This window comes from Xenopus tropicalis, chromosome 1, assembly GCF_000004195.4.
Source record: "Xenopus tropicalis strain Nigerian chromosome 1, UCB_Xtro_10.0, whole genome shotgun sequence".
NCBI lineage: Eukaryota > Metazoa > Chordata > Amphibia > Anura > Pipidae > Xenopus > Xenopus tropicalis.
In genome coordinates this window covers 311,592-329,593 of record NC_030677.2, presented here as the reverse complement: position 1 = coordinate 329,593, position 18,002 = coordinate 311,592, and the positions used below count along the sequence as shown (strand labels likewise).

Genomic DNA, 18,002 nt, shown 5'->3' with positions numbered 1-18,002 from the left:
GGGGCCGGGGGGGGGGTGCCAGGCCTGTGTCAGTCCCTGCTGGGGCCGGGGGGGGGGGTGCCAGGCCTGTGTCAGTCCCTACTGGGGCCGGGGGGGTGCCAGGCCTGTGTCAGTCCCTACTGGGGCCGGGGGGGGGGTGCCAGGCCTGTGTCAGTCCCTACTGGGGCCAGGGGGGGGTGCCAGGCCTGTGTCAGTCCCTACTGGGGCCGGGGGGGGTGCCAGGCCTGTGTCAGTCCCTACTGGGGCCGGGGGGGGGGTGCCAGGCCTGTGTCAGTCCCTACTGGGGCCGGGGGGGGGGTGCCAGGCCTGTGTCAGTCCCTACTGGGGCCGGGGGGGGGTGCCAGGCCTGTGTCAGACCCTACTGGGGCCGGGAGGGGTGCCAGGCCGTGTCAGTCCCTACTGGGGCCGGGAGGGGTGCCAGGCCTGTGTCAGTCCCTACTGGGGCCGGGGGGGGTGCCAGGCCTGTGTCAGTCCCTACTGGGGCCGGGGGGGGGTGCCAGGCCTGTGTCAGACCCTACTGGGGCCGGGAGGGGTGCCAGGCCGTGTCAGTCCCTACTGGGGCCGGGAGGGGTGCCAGGCCTGTGTCAGTCCCTACTGGGGCCGGGAGGGGTGCCAGGCCTGTGTCAGTCCCTGCTGGGGCCGGGGGGGGGGGGTGCCAGGCCTGTGTCAGTCCCTGCTGGGGCCGGGAGGGGTGCCAGGCCTGTGTCAGTCCCTGCTGGGGCCAGGGGGGGGTGCCAGGCCTGTGTCAGTCCCTGCTGGGGCCAGGGGGGGGTGCCAGGCCCGTGTCAGTCCCTGCTGGGGCCGGGGGGGGGGTGCCAGGCCCGTGTCAGTCCCTGCTGGGGCCGGGAGGGGTGCCAGGCCCGTGTCAGTCCCTGCTGGGGCCGGGAGGGGTGCCAGGCCCGTGTCAGTCCCTGCTGGGGCCGGGAGGGGTGCCAGGCCCGTGTCAGTCCCTGCTGGGGCCGGGGGGGGGTGCCAGGCCCGTGTCAGTCCCTACTGGGGCCGGGAGGGGTGCCAGGCCCGTGTCAGTCCCTACTGGGGCCGGGAGGGGTGCCAGGCCCGTGTCAGTCCCTACTGGGGCCGGGGGGGGGGGTGCCAGGCCCGTGTCAGTCCCTACTGGGGCCGGGGGGGGGGTGCCAGGCCCGTGTCAGTCCCTACTGGGGCCGGGGGGGGTGCCAGGCCCGTGTCAGTCCCTACTGGGGCCGGGGGGGGGGGGTGCCAGGCCCGTGTCAGTCCCTACTGGGGCCGGGAGGGGTGCCAGGCCCGTGTCAGTCCCTACTGGGGCCGGGAGGGGTGCCAGGCCCGTGTCAGTCCCTACTGGGGCCGGGGGGGGGGGGTGCCAGGCCCGTGTCAGTCCCTACTGGGGCCGGGAGGGGTGCCAGGCCCGTGTCAGTCCCTACTGGGGCCGGGAGGGGTGCCAGGCCCGTGTCAGTCCCTACTGGGGCCGGGGGGGGGGTGTCAGTCCCGTGTCAGTCCCTACTGGGGCCGGGGGGGGGTGCCAGGCCCGTGTCAGTCCCTACTGGGGCCGGGGGGGGGTGCCAGGCCCGTGTCAGTCCCTACTGGGGCCAGGGGGGGTGCCAGGCCCGTGTCAGTCCCTACTGGGGCGGGGGGGGGGGGGGTGCCAGGCCCGTGTCAGTCCCTACTGGGGCCAGGGGGGGTGCGAGGCCTGTGTCAGTCATGCCCAGACATGGGGCTCCAGGGGCCAACGCACAATAAGGGGCATCACTGGCATTTCAGCCAATAGTTTCTATACAGAAAACCTGAGAAAGCTGAAACCTTGGAAGTTCTGTTCCACCCAGACCGATACACAAAGGGCCCTGGATATTGGGTCTCGGAATGAGACAGAGATTCCGATGACTGAAGGCTCCGGGCCCGATGGGGGTTCCTTTTCCCTACGTCTGCTTTGGATCAAACCTTTGCATTTAACCCCCCCGTCCTGTATCCTCCCTGGTTGTTTATGCAGAGACCTAACCTTAAAGACTATGTCTTGCCTGCCATTGAATTTCTAACCATTCATTTTGGAAAAACTGTCACATTTGCACTTCTCTCCTTGAAACTGGATAAGTGAAATGAAGGCAAAGTACCAGCTAAACGCTCTAGGGAGCCGTATGCTTTGCCTGTAGCCAAATACTAAGCTGAAGCACCCAGATCCAATCGGAGTATTTGTACAGCAGGGATACGTGTAGCTGAGTGTATTTATAACATAGAACCCCATATCCCCAGTGCCACTAGAACCAGAAACATTTCCATTAGCAATGCCTTCCTGAATCCCCCCACTGGCCAAGCTCCATCCCACCGTCGCCCATGGAACTGAGCCTAGAACCTGACTGGCTGCTGCATCACTAAACATGTGATCCACCCCACTGGCCAAGCTCCATCCCACCGTCGCCCATGGAACTGAGCCTAGAACCTGCACTGGCTGCTGCATCACTAAACATGTGATCCACCCCACTGGCCAAGCTCCATCCCACCGTCGCCCATTGAACTGAGCCTAGAACCTGACTGGCTGCTGCATCACTAAACATGTGATCCACCCCACTGGCCAAGCTCCATCCCACCGTCGCCCATTGAACTGAGCCTAGAACCTGACTGGCTGCTGCATCACTAAACATGTGATCCACCCCACTGGCCAAGCTCCATCCCACCGTCGCCCATTGAACTGAGCCTAGAACCTGACTGGCTGCTGCATCACTAAACATGTGATCCACCCCACTGGCCAAGCTCCATCCCACCGTCGCCCATGGAACTGAGCCTAGAACCTGACTGGCTGCTGCATCACTAAACATGTGATCCACCCCACTGGCCAAGCTCCATCCCACCGTCGCCCATTGAACTGAGCCTAGAACCTGACTGGCTGCTGCATCACTAAACATGTGATCCACCCCACTGGCCAAGCTCCATCCCACCGTCGCCCATGGAACTGAGCCTAGAACCTGCACTGGCTGCTGCATCACTAAACATGTGATCCACCCCACTGGCCAAGCTCCATCCCACCGTCGCCCATGGAACTGAGCCTAGAACCTGCACTGGCTGCTGCATCACTAAACATGTGATCCACCCCACTGGCCAAGCTCCATCCCACCGTCGCCCATGGAACTGAGCCTAGAACCTGCACTGGCTGCTGCATCACTAAATGTACATCCCATAGTACTGTTCCAAATGGTGCCTGCCTCTCTCGCTCAGTGGCCCAATATGCCAATTTGGGTTTGTTATACTACATGGATGATCAACACACGGGGGTATGAAACGTATAAAAAGTGGGAAGCTGATATATACACAATCCAGTCTAACCAGCCGGCTTTAACTCTGACATAACTCAGTGGTTCCCTGAATGAGAAAGGTTCACCGATAAACCCTGATTCTCTTCCATAGACCTTAACATGGGCCTTCTGGTGAAATAAAAGGAAATCCTTTGCACAGAGACACTGCCTTTACCTGGAAATATATCCATGTTCCTCCAGAAGCTGCGCTGAAAAAAAAAAAGCTCCCCTATCCATTCTACCGGGAATCCCCCTATCCCCTCTACCGGGAATCCCCCTATCCGCTCTACCGGGAATCCCCCTATCCCCTCTACCGGGAATCCCCCTATCCCCTCTACCGGGAATCCCCCTATCCCCTCTACCGGGAATCCCCCTATCCGCTCTACCGGGAATCCCCCTATCCCCTCTACCGGGAATCCCCCTATCCGCTCTACCGGGAATCCCCCTATCCCCTCTACCGGGAATCCGCCTATCCGCTCTACCGGGAATCCTCCTATCCCCTCTACCGGGAATCCTCCTATCCGCTCTACCGGGAATCCTCCTATCCGCTCTACCGGGAATCCGCCTATCCGCTCTACCGGGAATCCTCCTATCTCGCATAACCCAACAATTTATGGGCAGATGGGCCCCACTGCAGAGAGAACTAAAGGGTAAGTCTGAAATAAGAGCCGCACTAGGGCACATGATGTATGTTGGTACTTACCTTCCTTTGCCCCGTAGCACTCACATAACCCTACAAATGATGGGCAGATGGGCCCCACTGCCATTGGGTTCTAACTGGTCCCAACCTAACCAGCACCTTGTAGCAGTACTTATATGGGTCAGAGATTTAACCCTTGCTAATAATGAGGCACAGAATGCTGTATGGGGGGGCCCAGTGCCAATACAAAGCCCCAAGTGCAGACTGGGCCCATGGCATAAAACTTTGTTTTTCCAATTGACAAAAAACAAAGCCCTTGGGCCTCCAGTGGTTTGGAAGCTACAGAGCCGCTGAGGATCATGGGAAGAGTCTGTAACACTGTTACTGTGCCCGCTTTTTGTTTTATGGGACAGCCACCAGCTTAGACACTCACTTTCTTTATTACAGAAAACAAATAACTTTTACAGACAGAACAAAATGTGGGAGATACCAAGCGCCTGGGGGCCATTTTGCCCCAGCACCTCCCTTTATCACCTTGTACATGTAGGATCGGTCACAGTGAACGAAAGTGTGATCCCATATGGGGCAGAGCAACAAGCAGGCCCTGGCTTACCCCAAGGGTGAAGGAAAGACATGCTGTGGGTACAAGCAGCGAATCCTGGCCCCTGTTACATAGGATCACACATGGCTTGTCCAACTGCAAGCCTCACATCCTCAGCTGAGAGCAAACTAGAATCCCCTTCCCTACCCCTATCCCAGTAAGTGTGGTTCCGCCCCAAGGGCACCGGATCACTTTATAATCCAGAGGCACTTGGGCCACTAGTGCATGTCCCTGGGCTGCACCGCTTTAACTAAATGCCATCAGCGGATGCGTCTAGCTGGGTTTCCTAGAGCTGTCGTTGGACTCACGATGTTCTTTCCTTAATACCCTAGAGCCAGAGGCACTGCCCTTATGCCAAATACTTGCCCCACGCTGTACACAGGAGGTTTAATCAAGGAGCAGAGTAGCAGAATACAACAGCCTGGGGCAGAAACACAAGGGTGTAGGGTTCAGAATGCTGCTGGGTAACTAAGGGGGAAACATCTGGGCATTAGGAGATGTCACAGGAGGACAAAATAGAACAGCAAATGAACTTTTGGCCTGAGGTGATAGAAGCAGAAAGCACACAAAGATTTCCACAGTTAAACAGGTGGTAGGGTGGGCACCCAGTTAGTACCGGGTTGTGACTGGTTAATGCTGGGGCAGGAGTTATAGTGAGAAGATATGGAACTGAAGGAAGATGAGTTGGTTCTTCAAAATCATCTCTGCTCAGTAGGGCGACTTCTGGGCTGAAATGAGTTATATAACGACCTCGTTGGTTGGATGGTTCTAATGACCATACTCTTCACGGGTATCAAAGGATCTGGTTGTTAAGTTCTCCCCGGTATTGCTCAAAGCGCTTATTGGCTTCTTCACTGAAAGCATCTCCTGAAACCAACAGAAATGGGGAATTGGTGGGAAACGCATCGGATGAATCCAAGACAAATGGAGAAAAGAAAGAGGAACCTGCAAGGGAAGCCCAAGCCTACAGACTATTCCCACCTGGAGACATAAGAGCAAAGGCCTGCAAGGGATCCAATGGGAGAAAAGAAAACTTATGAAATATAGAAACAAGGAAGGGGAACTAAACGGGGTGAGAAAACAGGCGCCCGGGGGGGGGGGGGGGCGGGGAGACCGTAAGGGGAGCAAACAAGGAAGGGGAACTAAACGGGGTGAGAAAACAGGCGCCCGGGGGGGGCGGGGAGACCGTAAGGGGAGCAAACAAGGAAGGGGAACTAAAGGGGGAGAGAAAACAGGCGCCCGGGGGGGGGGGGGGCGGGGAGACCGTAAGGGGAGCAAACAAGGAAGGGGAACTAAACGGGGTGAGAAAACAGGCGCCCGGGGGGGGCGGGGAGACCGTAAGGGGAGCAAACAAGGAAGGGGAACTAAAGGGGGAGAGAAAACAGGCGCCCGGGGGGGGCGGGGAGACCGTAAGGGGAGCAAACAAGGAAGGGGAACTAAAGGGGGAGAGAAAACAGGCGCCCGGGGGGGGGGGGGGGCGGGGAGACCGTAAGGGGAGCAAACAAGGAAGGGGAACTAAACGGGGTGAGAAAACAGGCGCCCGGGGGGGGCGGGGAGACCGTAAGGGGAGCAAACAAGGAAGGGGAACTAAAGGGGGAGAGAAAACAGGCGCCCGGGGGGGGCGGGGAGACCGTAAGGGGAGCAAACAAGGAAGGGGAACTAAAGGGGGAGAGAAAACAGGCGCCCGGGGGGGGGCGGGGAGACCGTAAGGGGAGCAAACAAGGAAGGGGAACTAAAGGGGGAGAGAAAACAGGCGCCCGGGGGGGGGGGGGGCGGGAGACCGTAAGGGGAGCAAACAAGGAAGGGGAACTAAACGGGGTGAGAAAACAGGCACCCGGGGGGGGCGGGGAGACCGTACGGGGAGCAAACAAGGAAGGGGAACTAAAGGGGGAGAGAAAACAGGCGCCCGGGGGGGCGGGGAGACCGTAAGGGGAGCAAACAAGGAAGGGGAACTAAAGGGGGAGAGAAAACAGGCGCCCGGGGGGGCGGGGAGACCGTAAGGGGAGCAAACAAGGAAGGGGAACTAAAGGGGGAGAGAAAAACAGGCGCCCGGGGGGGGGGGGCGGGGAGACCGTACGGGGGAGCAAACAAGGAAGGGGAACTAAAGGGGGAGAGAAAACAGGCGCCCGGGGGGGGGGCGGGGAGACCGTAAGGGTAGCAAACAAGGAAGGGGAACTAAAGGGGGAGAGAAAACAGGCGCCCGGGGGGGGGGGGGCGGGGAGACCGTAAGGGGAGCAAACAAGGAAGGGGAACTAAACGGGGTGAGAAACAGGCACCCGGGGGGGGGGGCGGGGAGACCGTAAGGGGAGCAAACAAGGAAGGGGAACTAAAGGGGGAGAGAGAACAGGCGCCGGGGGGGGCGGGGAGACCGTAAGGGGAGCAAACAAGGAAGGGGAACTAAAGGGGGAGAGAAAACAGGCACCCGGGGGGGGGGGCGGGGAGACCGTAAGGGGAGCAAACAAGGAAGGGGAACTAAAGGGGGAGAGAAAACAGGCACCCGGGGGGGGGGGCGGGGAGACCGTAAGGGGAGCAAACAAGGAAGGGGAACTAAAGGGGGAGAGAAAACAGGCACCCGGGGGGGGGGGGGCGGGGAGACCGTAAGGGGAGCAAACAAGGAAGGGGAACTAAAGGGGGAGAGAAAACAGGCGCCCGGGGGGGGGCGGGGAGACCGTAAGGGGAGCAAACAAGGAAGGGGAACTAAAGGGGGAGAGAAAACAGGCGCCCGGGGGGGGGGGCGGGGAGACCGTAAGGGGAGCAAACAAGGAAGGGGAACTAAAGGGGGAGAGAAAACAGGCACCCGGGGGGGGGGGCGGGGAGACCGTAAGGGGAGCAAACAAGGAAGGGGAACTAAAGGGGGAGAGAAAACAGGCGCCCGGGGGGGGGGGCGGGGAGACCGTAAGGGGAGCAAACAAGGAAGGGGAACTAAAGGGGGAGAGAAAACAGGCGCCCGGGGGGGGGCGGGGAGACCGTAAGGGGAGCAAACAAGGAAGGGGAACTAAAGGGGGAGAGAAAACAGGCACCCGGGGGGGGGGGGGCGGGGAGACCGTAAGGGGAGCAAACAAGGAAGGGGAACTAAAGGGGGAGAGAAAACAGGTGCCCGGGGGGGGGGGGGGAGACCGTAAGGGGAGCAAACAAGGAAGGGGAACTAAAGGGGGAGAGAAAACAGGCACCCGGGGGGGGGGGCGGGGAGACTGTAAGGGGAGCAAACAAGGAAGGGGAACTAAAGGGGGAGAGAAAACAGGCGCCCGGGGGGGGGGGCGGGGAGACCGTAAGGGGAGCAAACAAGGAAGGGGAACTAAAGGGGGAGAGAAAACAGGCGCCCGGGGGGGCGGGGAGACCGTAAGGGGAGCAAACAAGGAAGGGGAACTAAAGGGGAGAGAAAACAGGCGCCCGGGGGGGCGGGGAGACCGTAAGGGGAGCAAACAAGGAAGGGGAACTAAAGGGGGGAGAGAAAACAGGCGCCCGGGGGGGCGGGGAGACCGTAAGGGGAGCAAACAAGGAAGGGGAACTAAAGGGGGAGAGAAAACAGGCGCCCGGGGGGGGGGGGGAGACCGTAAGGGGAGCAAACAAGGAAGGGGAACTAAAGGGGGAGAGAAAACAGGCGCCCGGGGGGGCGGGGAGACCGTAAGGGGAGCAAACAAGGAAGGGGAACTAAAGGGGGAGAGAAAACAGGCGCCCGGGGGGAGCGGGGAGACCGTAAGGGGAGCAAACAAGGAAGGGGAACTAAAGGGGGAGAGAAAACAGGCGCCCGGGGGGGGGGGAGACCGTAAGGGGAGCAAACAAGGAAGGGGAACTAAAAGGGGGAGAGAAAACAGGCGCCCGGGGGGGGGCGGGGAGACCGTAAGGGGAGCAAACAAGGAAGGGGAACTAAAGGGGGAGAGAAAACAGGCGCCCGGGGGGGGGGCGGGGAGACCGTAAGGGGAGCAAACAAGGAAGGGGAACTAAACGGGGTGAGAAAACAGGCGCCCGGGGGGGGGGGGGCGGGGGGAGACCGTAAGGGGAGCAAACAAGGAAGGGGAACTAAAGGGGGAGAGAAAACAGGCGCCCGGGGGGAGCGGGGAGACCGTAAGGGGAGCAAACAAGGAAGGGGAACTAAAGGGGAGAGAAAACAGGCGCCCGGGGGGGGGGGGGCGGGGAGACCGTAAGGGGAGCAAACAAGGAAGGGGAACTAAAGGGGGAGAGAAAACAGGCGCCCGGGGGAGCGGGGAGACCGTAAGGGGAGCAAACAAGGAAGGGGAACTAAAGGGGGAGAGAAAACAGGCGCCCGGGGGGGGGGGGGCGGGGAGACCGTAAGGGGAGCAAACAAGGAAGGGGAACTAAAGGGGGAGAGAAAACAGGCGCCCGGGGGGGCGGGGAGACCGTAAGGGGAGCAAACAAGGAAGGGGAACTAAAGGGGGAGAGAAAACAGGCGCCCGGGGGGAGCGGGGAGACCGTAAGGGGGAGCAAACAAGGAAGGGGAACTAAAGGGGGAGAGAAAACAGGCGCCCGGGGGGGGGCGGGGAGACCGTAAGGGGAGCAAACAAGGAAGGGGAACTAAAGGGGGAGAGAAAACAGGCGCCCGGGGGGGGGGGCGGGGAGACCGTAAGGGGAGCAAACAAGGAAGGGGAACTAAAGGGGGAGAGAAAACAGGCGCCCGGGGGGGGGGGGGCGGGGAGACCGTAAGGGGAGCAAACAAGGAAGGGGAACTAAAGGGGGAGAGAAAACAGGCACCCGGGGGGGGGGCGGGGAGACCGTAAGGGGAGCAAACAAGGAAGGGGAACTAAAGGGGAGAGAAAACAGGCACCCGGGGGGGGGGGGGGGCGGGGAGACCGTAAGGGGAGCAAACAAGGAAGGGGAACTAAAGGGGGAGAGAAAACAGGCGCCCGGGGGGGGGCGGGGAGACCGTAAGGGGAGCAAACAAGGAAGGGGAACTAAAGGGGAGAGAAAACAGGCGCCCGGGGGCGGGGCGGGGAGACCGTAAGGGGAGCAAACAAGGAAGGGGAACTAAAGGGGGAGAGAAAACAGGCACCCGGGGGGGGGGGGGCGGGGAGACCGTAAGGGGGAGCAAACAAGGAAGGGGAACTAAAGGGGGAGAGAAAACAGGCGCCCGGGGGGCGGGGAGACCGTAAGGGGAGCAAACAAGGAAGGGGAACTAAAGGGGAGAGAAACAGGCGCCCGGGGGGGGGGGGGGCGGGGAGACCGTAAGGGGAGCAAACAAGGAAGGGGAACTAAAGGGGGAGAGAAAACAGGCGCCCGGGGGGGCGGGGAGACCGTAAGGGGAGCAAACAAGGAAGAGGAACTAAAGGGGGAGAGAAAACAGGCGCCCGGGGGGGGCGGGGAGACCGTAAGGGGAGCAAACAAGGAAGGGGAACTAAAGGGGGAGAGAAAACAGGCGCCCGGGAGGGGGGGCGGGGAGACCGTAAGGGGAGCAAACAAGGAAGGGGAACTAAAGGGGGAGAGAGAACAGGCGCCCGGGGGGGGGCGGGGGGAGACCGTAAGGGGAGCAAACAAGGAAGGGGAACTAAAGGGGGAGAGAAAACAGGCGCCCGGGGGGGGGGGGGCGGGGAGACCGTAAGGGGAGCAAACAAGGAAGGGGAACTAAACGGGGGTGAGAAAACAGGCACCCGGGGGGGGGGGGCGGGGAGACCGTAAGGGGAGCAAACAAGGAAGGGGAACTAAAGGGGGAGAGAAAACAGGCGCCCGGGGGGGGGGGCGGGGAGACCGTAAGGGGAGCAAACAAGGAAGGGGAACTAAAGGGGGAGAGAAAACAGGCACCCGGGGGGGGGGGGGCGGGGAGACCGTAAGGGGAGCAAACAAGGAAGGGGAACTAAAGGGGAGAGAAAACAGGCACCCGGGGGGGGGGGCGGGGAGACCGTAAGGGGAGCAAACAAGGAAGGGGAACTAAAGGGGGAGAGAAAACAGGCGCCCGGGGGGGGGCGGGGAGACCGTAAGGGAGCAAACAAGGAAGGGGAACTAAAGGGGGAGAGAAAACAGGCGCCCGGGGGGGGGGGGGGCGGGGAGACCGTAAGGGGAGCAAACAAGGAAGGGGAACTAAAGGGGGAGAGAAAACAGGCGCCCGGGGGGGGCGGGGAGACCGTAAGGGGAGCAAACAAGGAAGGGGAACTAAAGGGGGAGAGAAAACAGGCGCCCGGGGGGGCGGGGAGACCGTAAGGGGAGCAAACAAGGAAGGGGAACTAAAGGGGGAGAGAAAACAGGCGCCCGGGGGGGGGGGGAGACCGTAAGGGGAGCAAACAAGGAAGGGGAACTAAAGGGGGAGAGAAAACAGGCGCCCGGGGGGGCGGGGAGACCGTAAGGGGAGCAAACAAGGAAGGGGAACTAAAGGGGGAGAGAAAACAGGCGCCCGGGGGGGGGGGCGGGGAGACCGTACGGGGAGCAAACAAGGAAGGGGAACTAAAGGGGGAGAGAAAACAGGCGCCCGGGGGGGGGCGGGGAGACCGTAAGGGGAGCAAACAAGGAAGGGGAACTAAAGGGGGAGAGAAAACAGGCGCCCGGGGGGGCGGGGAGACCGTAAGGGGAGCAAACAAGGAAGGGGAACTAAAGGGGGAGAGAAAACAGGCGCCCGGGGGGCGGGGAGACCGTAAGGGGAGCAAACAAGGAAGGGGAACTAAAGGGGGAGAGAAAAAGGGCGCCCGGGGGGAGCGGGGAGACCGTAAGGGGAGCAAACAAGGAAGGGGAACTAAAGGGGGAGAGAAAACAGGCGCCCGGGGGGGGGGGCGGGGAGACCGTAAGGGGAGCAAACAAGGAAGGGGAACTAAACGGGGTGAGAAAACAGGCACCCGGGGGGGGGGGGGGGCGGGGAGACCGTAAGGGGAGCAAACAAGGAAGGGGAACTAAAGGGGGAGAGAAAACAGGCGCCCGGGGGGAGCGGGGAGACCGTAAGGGGAGCAAACAAGGAAGGGGAACTAAAGGGGGAGAGAAAACAGGCGCCCGGGGGGCGGGAGACCGTAAGGGGAGCAAACAAGGAAGGGGAACTAAAGGGGGAGAGAAAACAGGCGCCCGGGGGGGGGGGCGGGCGGGGAGACCGTAAGGGGAGCAAACAAGGAAGGGGAACTAAAGGGGGAGAGAAAACAGGCGCCCGGGGGAGCGGGGAGACCGTAAGGGGAGCAAACAAGGAAGGGGAACTAAAGGGGGAGAGAAAACAGGCGCCCGGGGGGGCGGGGAGACCGTAAGGGGAGCAAACAAGGAAGGGGAACTAAAGGGGGAGAGAAAACAGGCACCCGGGGGGGCGGGGAGACCGTAAGGGAGCAAACAAGGAAGGGGAACTAAAGGGGGAGAGAAAACAGGCGCCCGGGGGGGGGGGGCGGGGAGACCGTAAGGGGAGCAAACAAGGAAGGGGAACTAAACGGGGTGAGAAAACAGGCACCCGGGGGGGGGGGGCGGGGAGACCGTAAGGGGAGCAAACAAGGAAGGGGAACTAAAGGGGGAGAGAAAACAGGCGCCCGGGGGGGGGGGAGCGGGGAGACCGTAAGGGGAGCAAACAAGGAAGGGGAACTAAAGGGGGAGAGAAAACAGGCACCCGGGGGGGGGCGGGAGACCGTAAGGGAGCAAACAAGGAAGGGGAACTAAAGGGGGAGAGAAAACAGGCACCCGGGGGGGCGGGGAGACCGTAAGGGGAGCAAACAAGGAAGGGGAACTAAAGGGGGAGAGAAAACAGGCACCCGGGGGGGGCGGGGAGACCGTAAGGGGAGCAAACAAGGAAGGGGAACTAAAGGGGGAGAGAAAACAGGCACCCGGGGGGGGCGGGGAGACCGTAAGGGGAGCAAACAAGGAAGGGGAACTAAAGGGGGAGAGAAACAGGCGCCCGGGGGGGGGGGGCGGGGAGACCGTAAGGGGAGCAAACAAGGAAGGGAACTAAAGGGGGAGAGAAAACAGGCGCCCGGGGGGGGGCGGGGAGACCGTAAGGGGTGGCAAACAAGGAAGGGGAACTAAAAGGGGGAGAGAAAACAGGCACCCGGGGGGGGGGGGGGTGGGGAGAACGTAAGGGGAGCAAACAAGGAAGGGGAACTAAAAGGGGGAGAGAAAACAGGCGCCCGGGGGGGGGGGGGGGCGGGGAGACCGTAAGGGGAGCAAACAAGGAAGGGGAACTAAAGGGGGAGAGAAAACAGGCGCCCGGGGGGGGCGGGGAGACCGTAAGGGGTGCAAACAAGGAAGGGGAACTAAAGGGGGAGAGAAAACAGGCACCCGGGGGGGGGGGGTGGGGAGAACGTAAGGGGAGCAAACAAGGAAGGGGAACTAAAAGGGGGAGAGAAAACAGGCGCCCGGGGGGGGGGGGGGCGGGGAGACCGTAAGGGGAGCAAACAAGGAAGGGGAACTAAAGGGGGAGAGAAAACAGGCACCCGGGGGGGGGGTGGGGAGACCGTAAGGGGAGCAAACAAGGAAGGGGAACTAAAGGGGGAGAGAAAACAGGCGCCCGGGGGGGGGCGGGGAGACCGTAAGGGGAGCAAACAAGGAAGGGGAACTAAAGGGGGAGAGAAAACAGGCACCCGGGGGGGGGGGGTGGGGAGACCGTAAGGGGAGCAAACAAGGAAGGGGAACTAAAGGGGGAGAGAAAACAGGCGCCCGGGGGGGGGGGCGGGGAGACCGTAAGGGGAGCAAACAAGGAAGGGGAACTAAACGGGGTGAGAAAACAGGCACCCGGGGGGGGGGGGGGGCGGGGAGACCGTAAGGGGAGCAAACAAGGAAGGGGAACTAAAGGGGGAGAGAAAACAGGCGCCCGGGGGGGGGGGGGCGGGGAGACCGTAAGGGGAGCAAACAAGGAAGGGGAACTAAAGGGGGAGAGAAAACAGGCACCCGGGGGGGGCGGGGAGACCGTAAGGGGAGCAAACAAGGAAGGGGAACTAAAGGGGGAGAGAAAACAGGCACCCGGGGGGGGCGGGGAGACCGTAAGGGGAGCAAACAAGGAAGGGGAACTAAAGGGGGAGAGAAAACAGGCACCCGGGGGGGGCGGGGAGACCGTAAGGGGAGCAAACAAGGAAGGGGAACTAAAGGGGGAGAGAAAACAGGCGCCCGGGGGGGGCGGGGAGACCGTAAGGGGAGCAAACAAGGAAGGGGAACTAAAGGGGGAGAGAAAACAGGCACCCGGGGGGGGCGGGGAGACCGTAAGGGGAGCAAACAAGGAAGGGGAACTAAAGGGGGAGAGAAAACAGGCGCCCGGGGGGGGGGGGGCGGGGAGACCGTAAGGGGAGCAAACAAGGAAGGGGAACTAAAGGGGGAGAGAAAACAGGCGCCCGGGGGGGGGCGGGGAGACCGTAAGGGGTGCAAACAAGGAAGGGGAACTAAAGGGGGAGAGAAAACAGGCACCCGGGGGGGGGGGTGGGGAGAACGTAAGGGGAGCAAACAAGGAAGGGGAACTAAAGGGGGAGAGAAAACAGGCGCCCGGGGGGGGGGGGGCGGGGAGACCGTAAGGGGAGCAAACAAGGAAGGGGAACTAAAGGGGGAGAGAAAACAGGCACCCGGGGGGGGGGGTGGGGAGACCGTAAGGGGAGCAAACAAGGAAGGGGAACTAAAGGGGGAGAGAAAACAGGCGCCCGGGGGGGGGGGGGCGGGGAGAAGGTAAGGGGTGCAAACAAGGAAGGGGAACTAAAAGGGGGAGAGAAAACAGGCGCCCGGGGGGGGCGGGGAGACCGTAAGGGGAGCAAACAAGGAAGGGGAACTAAAGGGGGAGAGAAAACAGGCACCCGGGGGGGGGGCGGGGAGACCGTAAGGGGAGCAAACAAGGAAGGGGAACTAAACGGGGTGAGAAAACAGGCACCCGGGGGGGGGGGGGCGGGGAGACCGTAAGGGGAGCAAACAAGGAAGGGGAACTAAAGGGGGAGAGAAAACAGGCGCCCGGGGGGGGGGGGGGGCGGGGAGACCGTAAGGGGAGCAAACAAGGAAGGGGAACTAAAGGGGGAGAGAAAACAGGCGCCCGGGGGGGGCGGGGAGACCGTAAGGGGAGCAAACAAGGAAGGGAACTAAAGGGGAGAGAGAACAGGCGCCCGGGGGGGGGGGGAGACCGTAAGGGGAGCAAACAAGGAAGGGGAACTAAAGGGGGAGAGAGAACAGGCGCCCGGGGGGGGGGGGAGACCGTAAGGGGGAGCAAACAAGAAGGGGAACTAAAGGGGGAGAGAGAGAACAGGCGCCCGGGGGGGGGCGTAAGGGGAGCAAACAAGGAAGGGGAACTAAAGGGGGAGAGAGAACAGGCACCCCGGGGGGGGGGGGCGGGGAGGACCGTAAGGGGAGCAACAAGGAAGGGGAAACTAAAGGGGGAGAGAAAACAGGCGCCCGGGGGGGGGCGGGGAGACCGTAAGGGGAGCAAACAAGGAAGGGGAACTAAGGGGGAGAGAGAACGGGAGAAGAGAACAGGCGCCCGGGGGGGGGGGAGACCGTAAGGGGAGCAAACAAGGAAGGGGAACTAAAGGGGGAGAAGAAAACAGGCGCCCGGGGGGCGGGGAGACCGTAAGGGGAGCAAACAAGGAAGGGGAACTAAAGGGGAGAGAAAAACAGGCGCCCGGGGGGGGGCGGGGGAGACCGTAAGGGGAGCAAACAAGGAAGGGGAACTAAAGGGGGAGAGAAAACAGGCACCCGGGGGGGGGGCGGGGAGACCGTAAGGGGAGCAAACAAGGAAGGGGAAACTAAAGGGGGAGAGAAACAGGCACCCGGGGGGAGCGGGGAGACCGTAAAGGGGAGCAAACAAGGAAGGGGAACTAAAGGGGGGAGAGAAAACAGGCACCCGGGGGGGGGCGGGGAGACCGTAAGGGGAGCAAACAAGGAAGGGGAACTAAAGGGGAGAGAAAACAGGCGCCCGGGGGGGGGGCGGGTGAGACGGAAGGGGAACTAAAGGGGAGAGAAAACAGGCACCCGGGGGGGGGGTGGGGAGACCGTAAGGGGAGCAAACAAGGAAGGGAACTAAAGCGGAGAGAAAACAGGCACCCGGGGGGGGGGGGCGGGGAGACCGTAAGGGGAGCAAACAAGGAAGGGGAACTAAAGGGGGAGAGAAAACAGGCGCCCGGGGGGGGGGGCGGGGAGACCGTAAGGGGAGCAAACAAGGAAGGGGAACTAAAGGGGGAGAGAAAACAGGCACCCGGGGGGGGGGGGGGGCGGGGAGACCGTAAGGGAGCAAACAAGGAAGGGGAACTAAAGGGGAGAGAAAACAGGCGCCCGGGGGGGAGCGGGGAGACCGTAAGGGGAGCAAACAAGGAAGGGGAACTAAAGGGGGAGAGAAACAGGCGCCCGGGGGGGGGGCGGGGAGACCGTAAGGGGAGCAAACAAGGAAGGGGAACTAAAGGGGGTGAGAAAAACAGGCGCCCGGGGGGGGGGGGAGACCGTAAGGGGAGCAAACAAGGAAGGGGAACTAAAGGGGGAGAGAAAACAGGCGCCCGGGGGGGGGGGCGGGGAGACCGTAAGGGGAGCAAACAAGGAAGGGGAACTAAACGGGGTGAGAAAAACAGGCACCCGGGGGGGGGGGGGGCGGGGAGACCGTAAGGGGAGCAAACAAGGAAGGGGAACTAAAGGGGAGAGAAAACAGGCGCCCGGGGGGGGGGCGGGGAGACCGTAAGGGGAGCAAACAAGGAAGGGGAACTAAAGGGGGAGAGAAAACAGGCGCCCGGGGGGGGCGGGGAGACCGTAAGGGGAGCAAACAAGGAAGGGGAACTAAAGGGGGAGAGAAAACAGGCGCCCGGGGGGGGGGGGCGGGGAGACCGTAAGGGGAGCAAACAAGGAAGGGGAACTAAACGGGGTGAGAAAACAGGCACCCGGGGGGGGGGGGCGGGGAGACCGTAAGGGGAGCAAACAAGGAAGGGGAACTAAAGGGGGAGAGAAAACAGGCGCCCGGGGGGGGGGCGGGGAGGACCGTAAGGGGAGCAAACAAGGAAGGGGAACTAAAGGGGGAGAGAAAACAGGCGCCCGGGGGGGGGGCGGGGGAGACCGTAAGGGGAGCAAACAAGGAAGGGGAACTAAAGGGGGAGAGAAAACAGGCGCCCGGGGGGGGGCGGGGAGACCGTAAGGGGAGCAAACAAGGAAGGGGAACTAAAGGGGGAGAGAAAACAGGCGCCCGGGGGGGGGCGGGAGACCGTAAGGGGAGCAAACAAGGAAGGGGAACTAAAGGGGGTGAGAAACAGGCGCCCGGGGGGGCGGGAGCCGTAAGGGGAGCAAACAAGGAAGGGGAACTAAAGGGGAGAGAAAACAGGCGCCCGGGGGGGGGGGCGGGAGACCGTAAGGGGAGCAAACAAGGAAGGGGAACTAAAGGGGGAGAGAAAACAGGCGCCCGGGGGGGGGGCGGGGAGACCGTAAGGGGAGCAAACAAGGAAGGGGAACTAAAGGGGGAGAGAAAACAGGCGCCCGGTGGGGGGGGGCGGGGAGACCCGTAAGGGGAGCAAACAAGGAAGGGGAACTAAAGGGGGTGAGAAAACAGGCGCCCGGGGGGCGGGGAGACCGTAAGGGGGAGCAAACAAGGAAGGGGAACTAAAGGGGGAGAGAAACAGGGCACCCGGGGGGGGGGGCGGGGAGACCGTAAGGGGAGCAAACAAGGAAGGGGAACTAAAGGGGGAGAGAAAACAGGCGCCCGGGGGGGCGGGGAGACCGTAAGGGGAGCAAACAAGGAAGGGGAACTAAAGGGGGAGAGAAAACAGGCGCCCGGGGGGGCGGGGAGACCGTAAGGGGAGGCAAACAAGGAAGGGGAACTAAAGGGGGAGAGAAAACAGGCGCCCGGGGGGGCGGGCGGGGAGACCGTAAGGGGAGCAAACAAGGAAGGGGAACTAAAGGGGGAGAGAAAACAGGCGCCCGGGGGGGGGGAGCGGGGAGACCGTAAGGGGAGCAAACAAGGAAGGGGAACTAAAGGGGAGAGAAAACAGGCAGCCCGGGGGGGGGGGCGGGGAGACCGTACGGGGAGCAAACAAGGAAGGGGAACTAAAGGGGGAGAGAAAACAGGCGCCCGGGGGGGGGCGGGGAGACCGTAAGGGGAGCAAACAAGGAAGGGGAACTAAAGGGGAGAGAAAACAGGCGCCCGGGGGGGGGGGCGGGGAGACCGTAAGGGGAGCAAACAAGGAAGGGGAACTAAAGGGGGAGAGAAAACAGGGCCCGGGGGGGGGGGGGGGCGGGGAGACCGTAAGGGGAGCAAACAAGGAAGGGGAACTAAAGGGGGAGAGAAAACAGGCGCCCGGGGGGGGGGCGGGGAGACCGTAAGGGAGCAAACAAGGAAGGGGAACTAAAGGGGGAGAGAAAACAGGCGCCCGGGGGGGGGGGCGGGGAGACCGTAAGGGGAGCAAACAAGGAAGGGGAACTAAAGGGGAGAGAAAACAGGCGCCCGGGGGGGGGGGCGGGGAGACCGTAAGGGGAGCAAACAAGGAAGGGGAACTAAAGGGGGAGAGAAAACAGGCGCCCGGGGGGGGGGCGGGGAGACCGTAAGGGGAGCAAACAAGGAAGGGGAACTAAAGGGGGAGAGAAAACAGGCACCCGGGGGGGGGCGGGAGACCGTAAGGGGAGCAAACAAGGAAGGGGAACTAAAGGGGGAGAGAAAACAGGCGCC

General features: G+C 62.5%; 1 protein-coding gene across 5 annotated transcripts in view; it reads right to left on the bottom strand.

Moving 5' to 3' along the window:
* Positions 1 to 4,318: 4,318 nt before the first annotated feature.
* Positions 4,319 to 18,002, bottom strand: part of loxl3 (lysyl oxidase like 3) — a 73,685-nt gene continuing 60,001 nt past the window's right edge. For all 5 annotated transcript variants that reach the window (XM_031895200.1, XM_031895201.1, XM_031895202.1 and 2 more), the window contains one exon: positions 4,319 to 5,365. In XM_031895200.1, the coding sequence (XP_031751060.1) occupies positions 5,292 to 5,365 (74 nt within the window). In that variant the 3' untranslated portion in view covers positions 4,319 to 5,291. The remainder of the gene's footprint in view (positions 5,366 to 18,002) is intronic.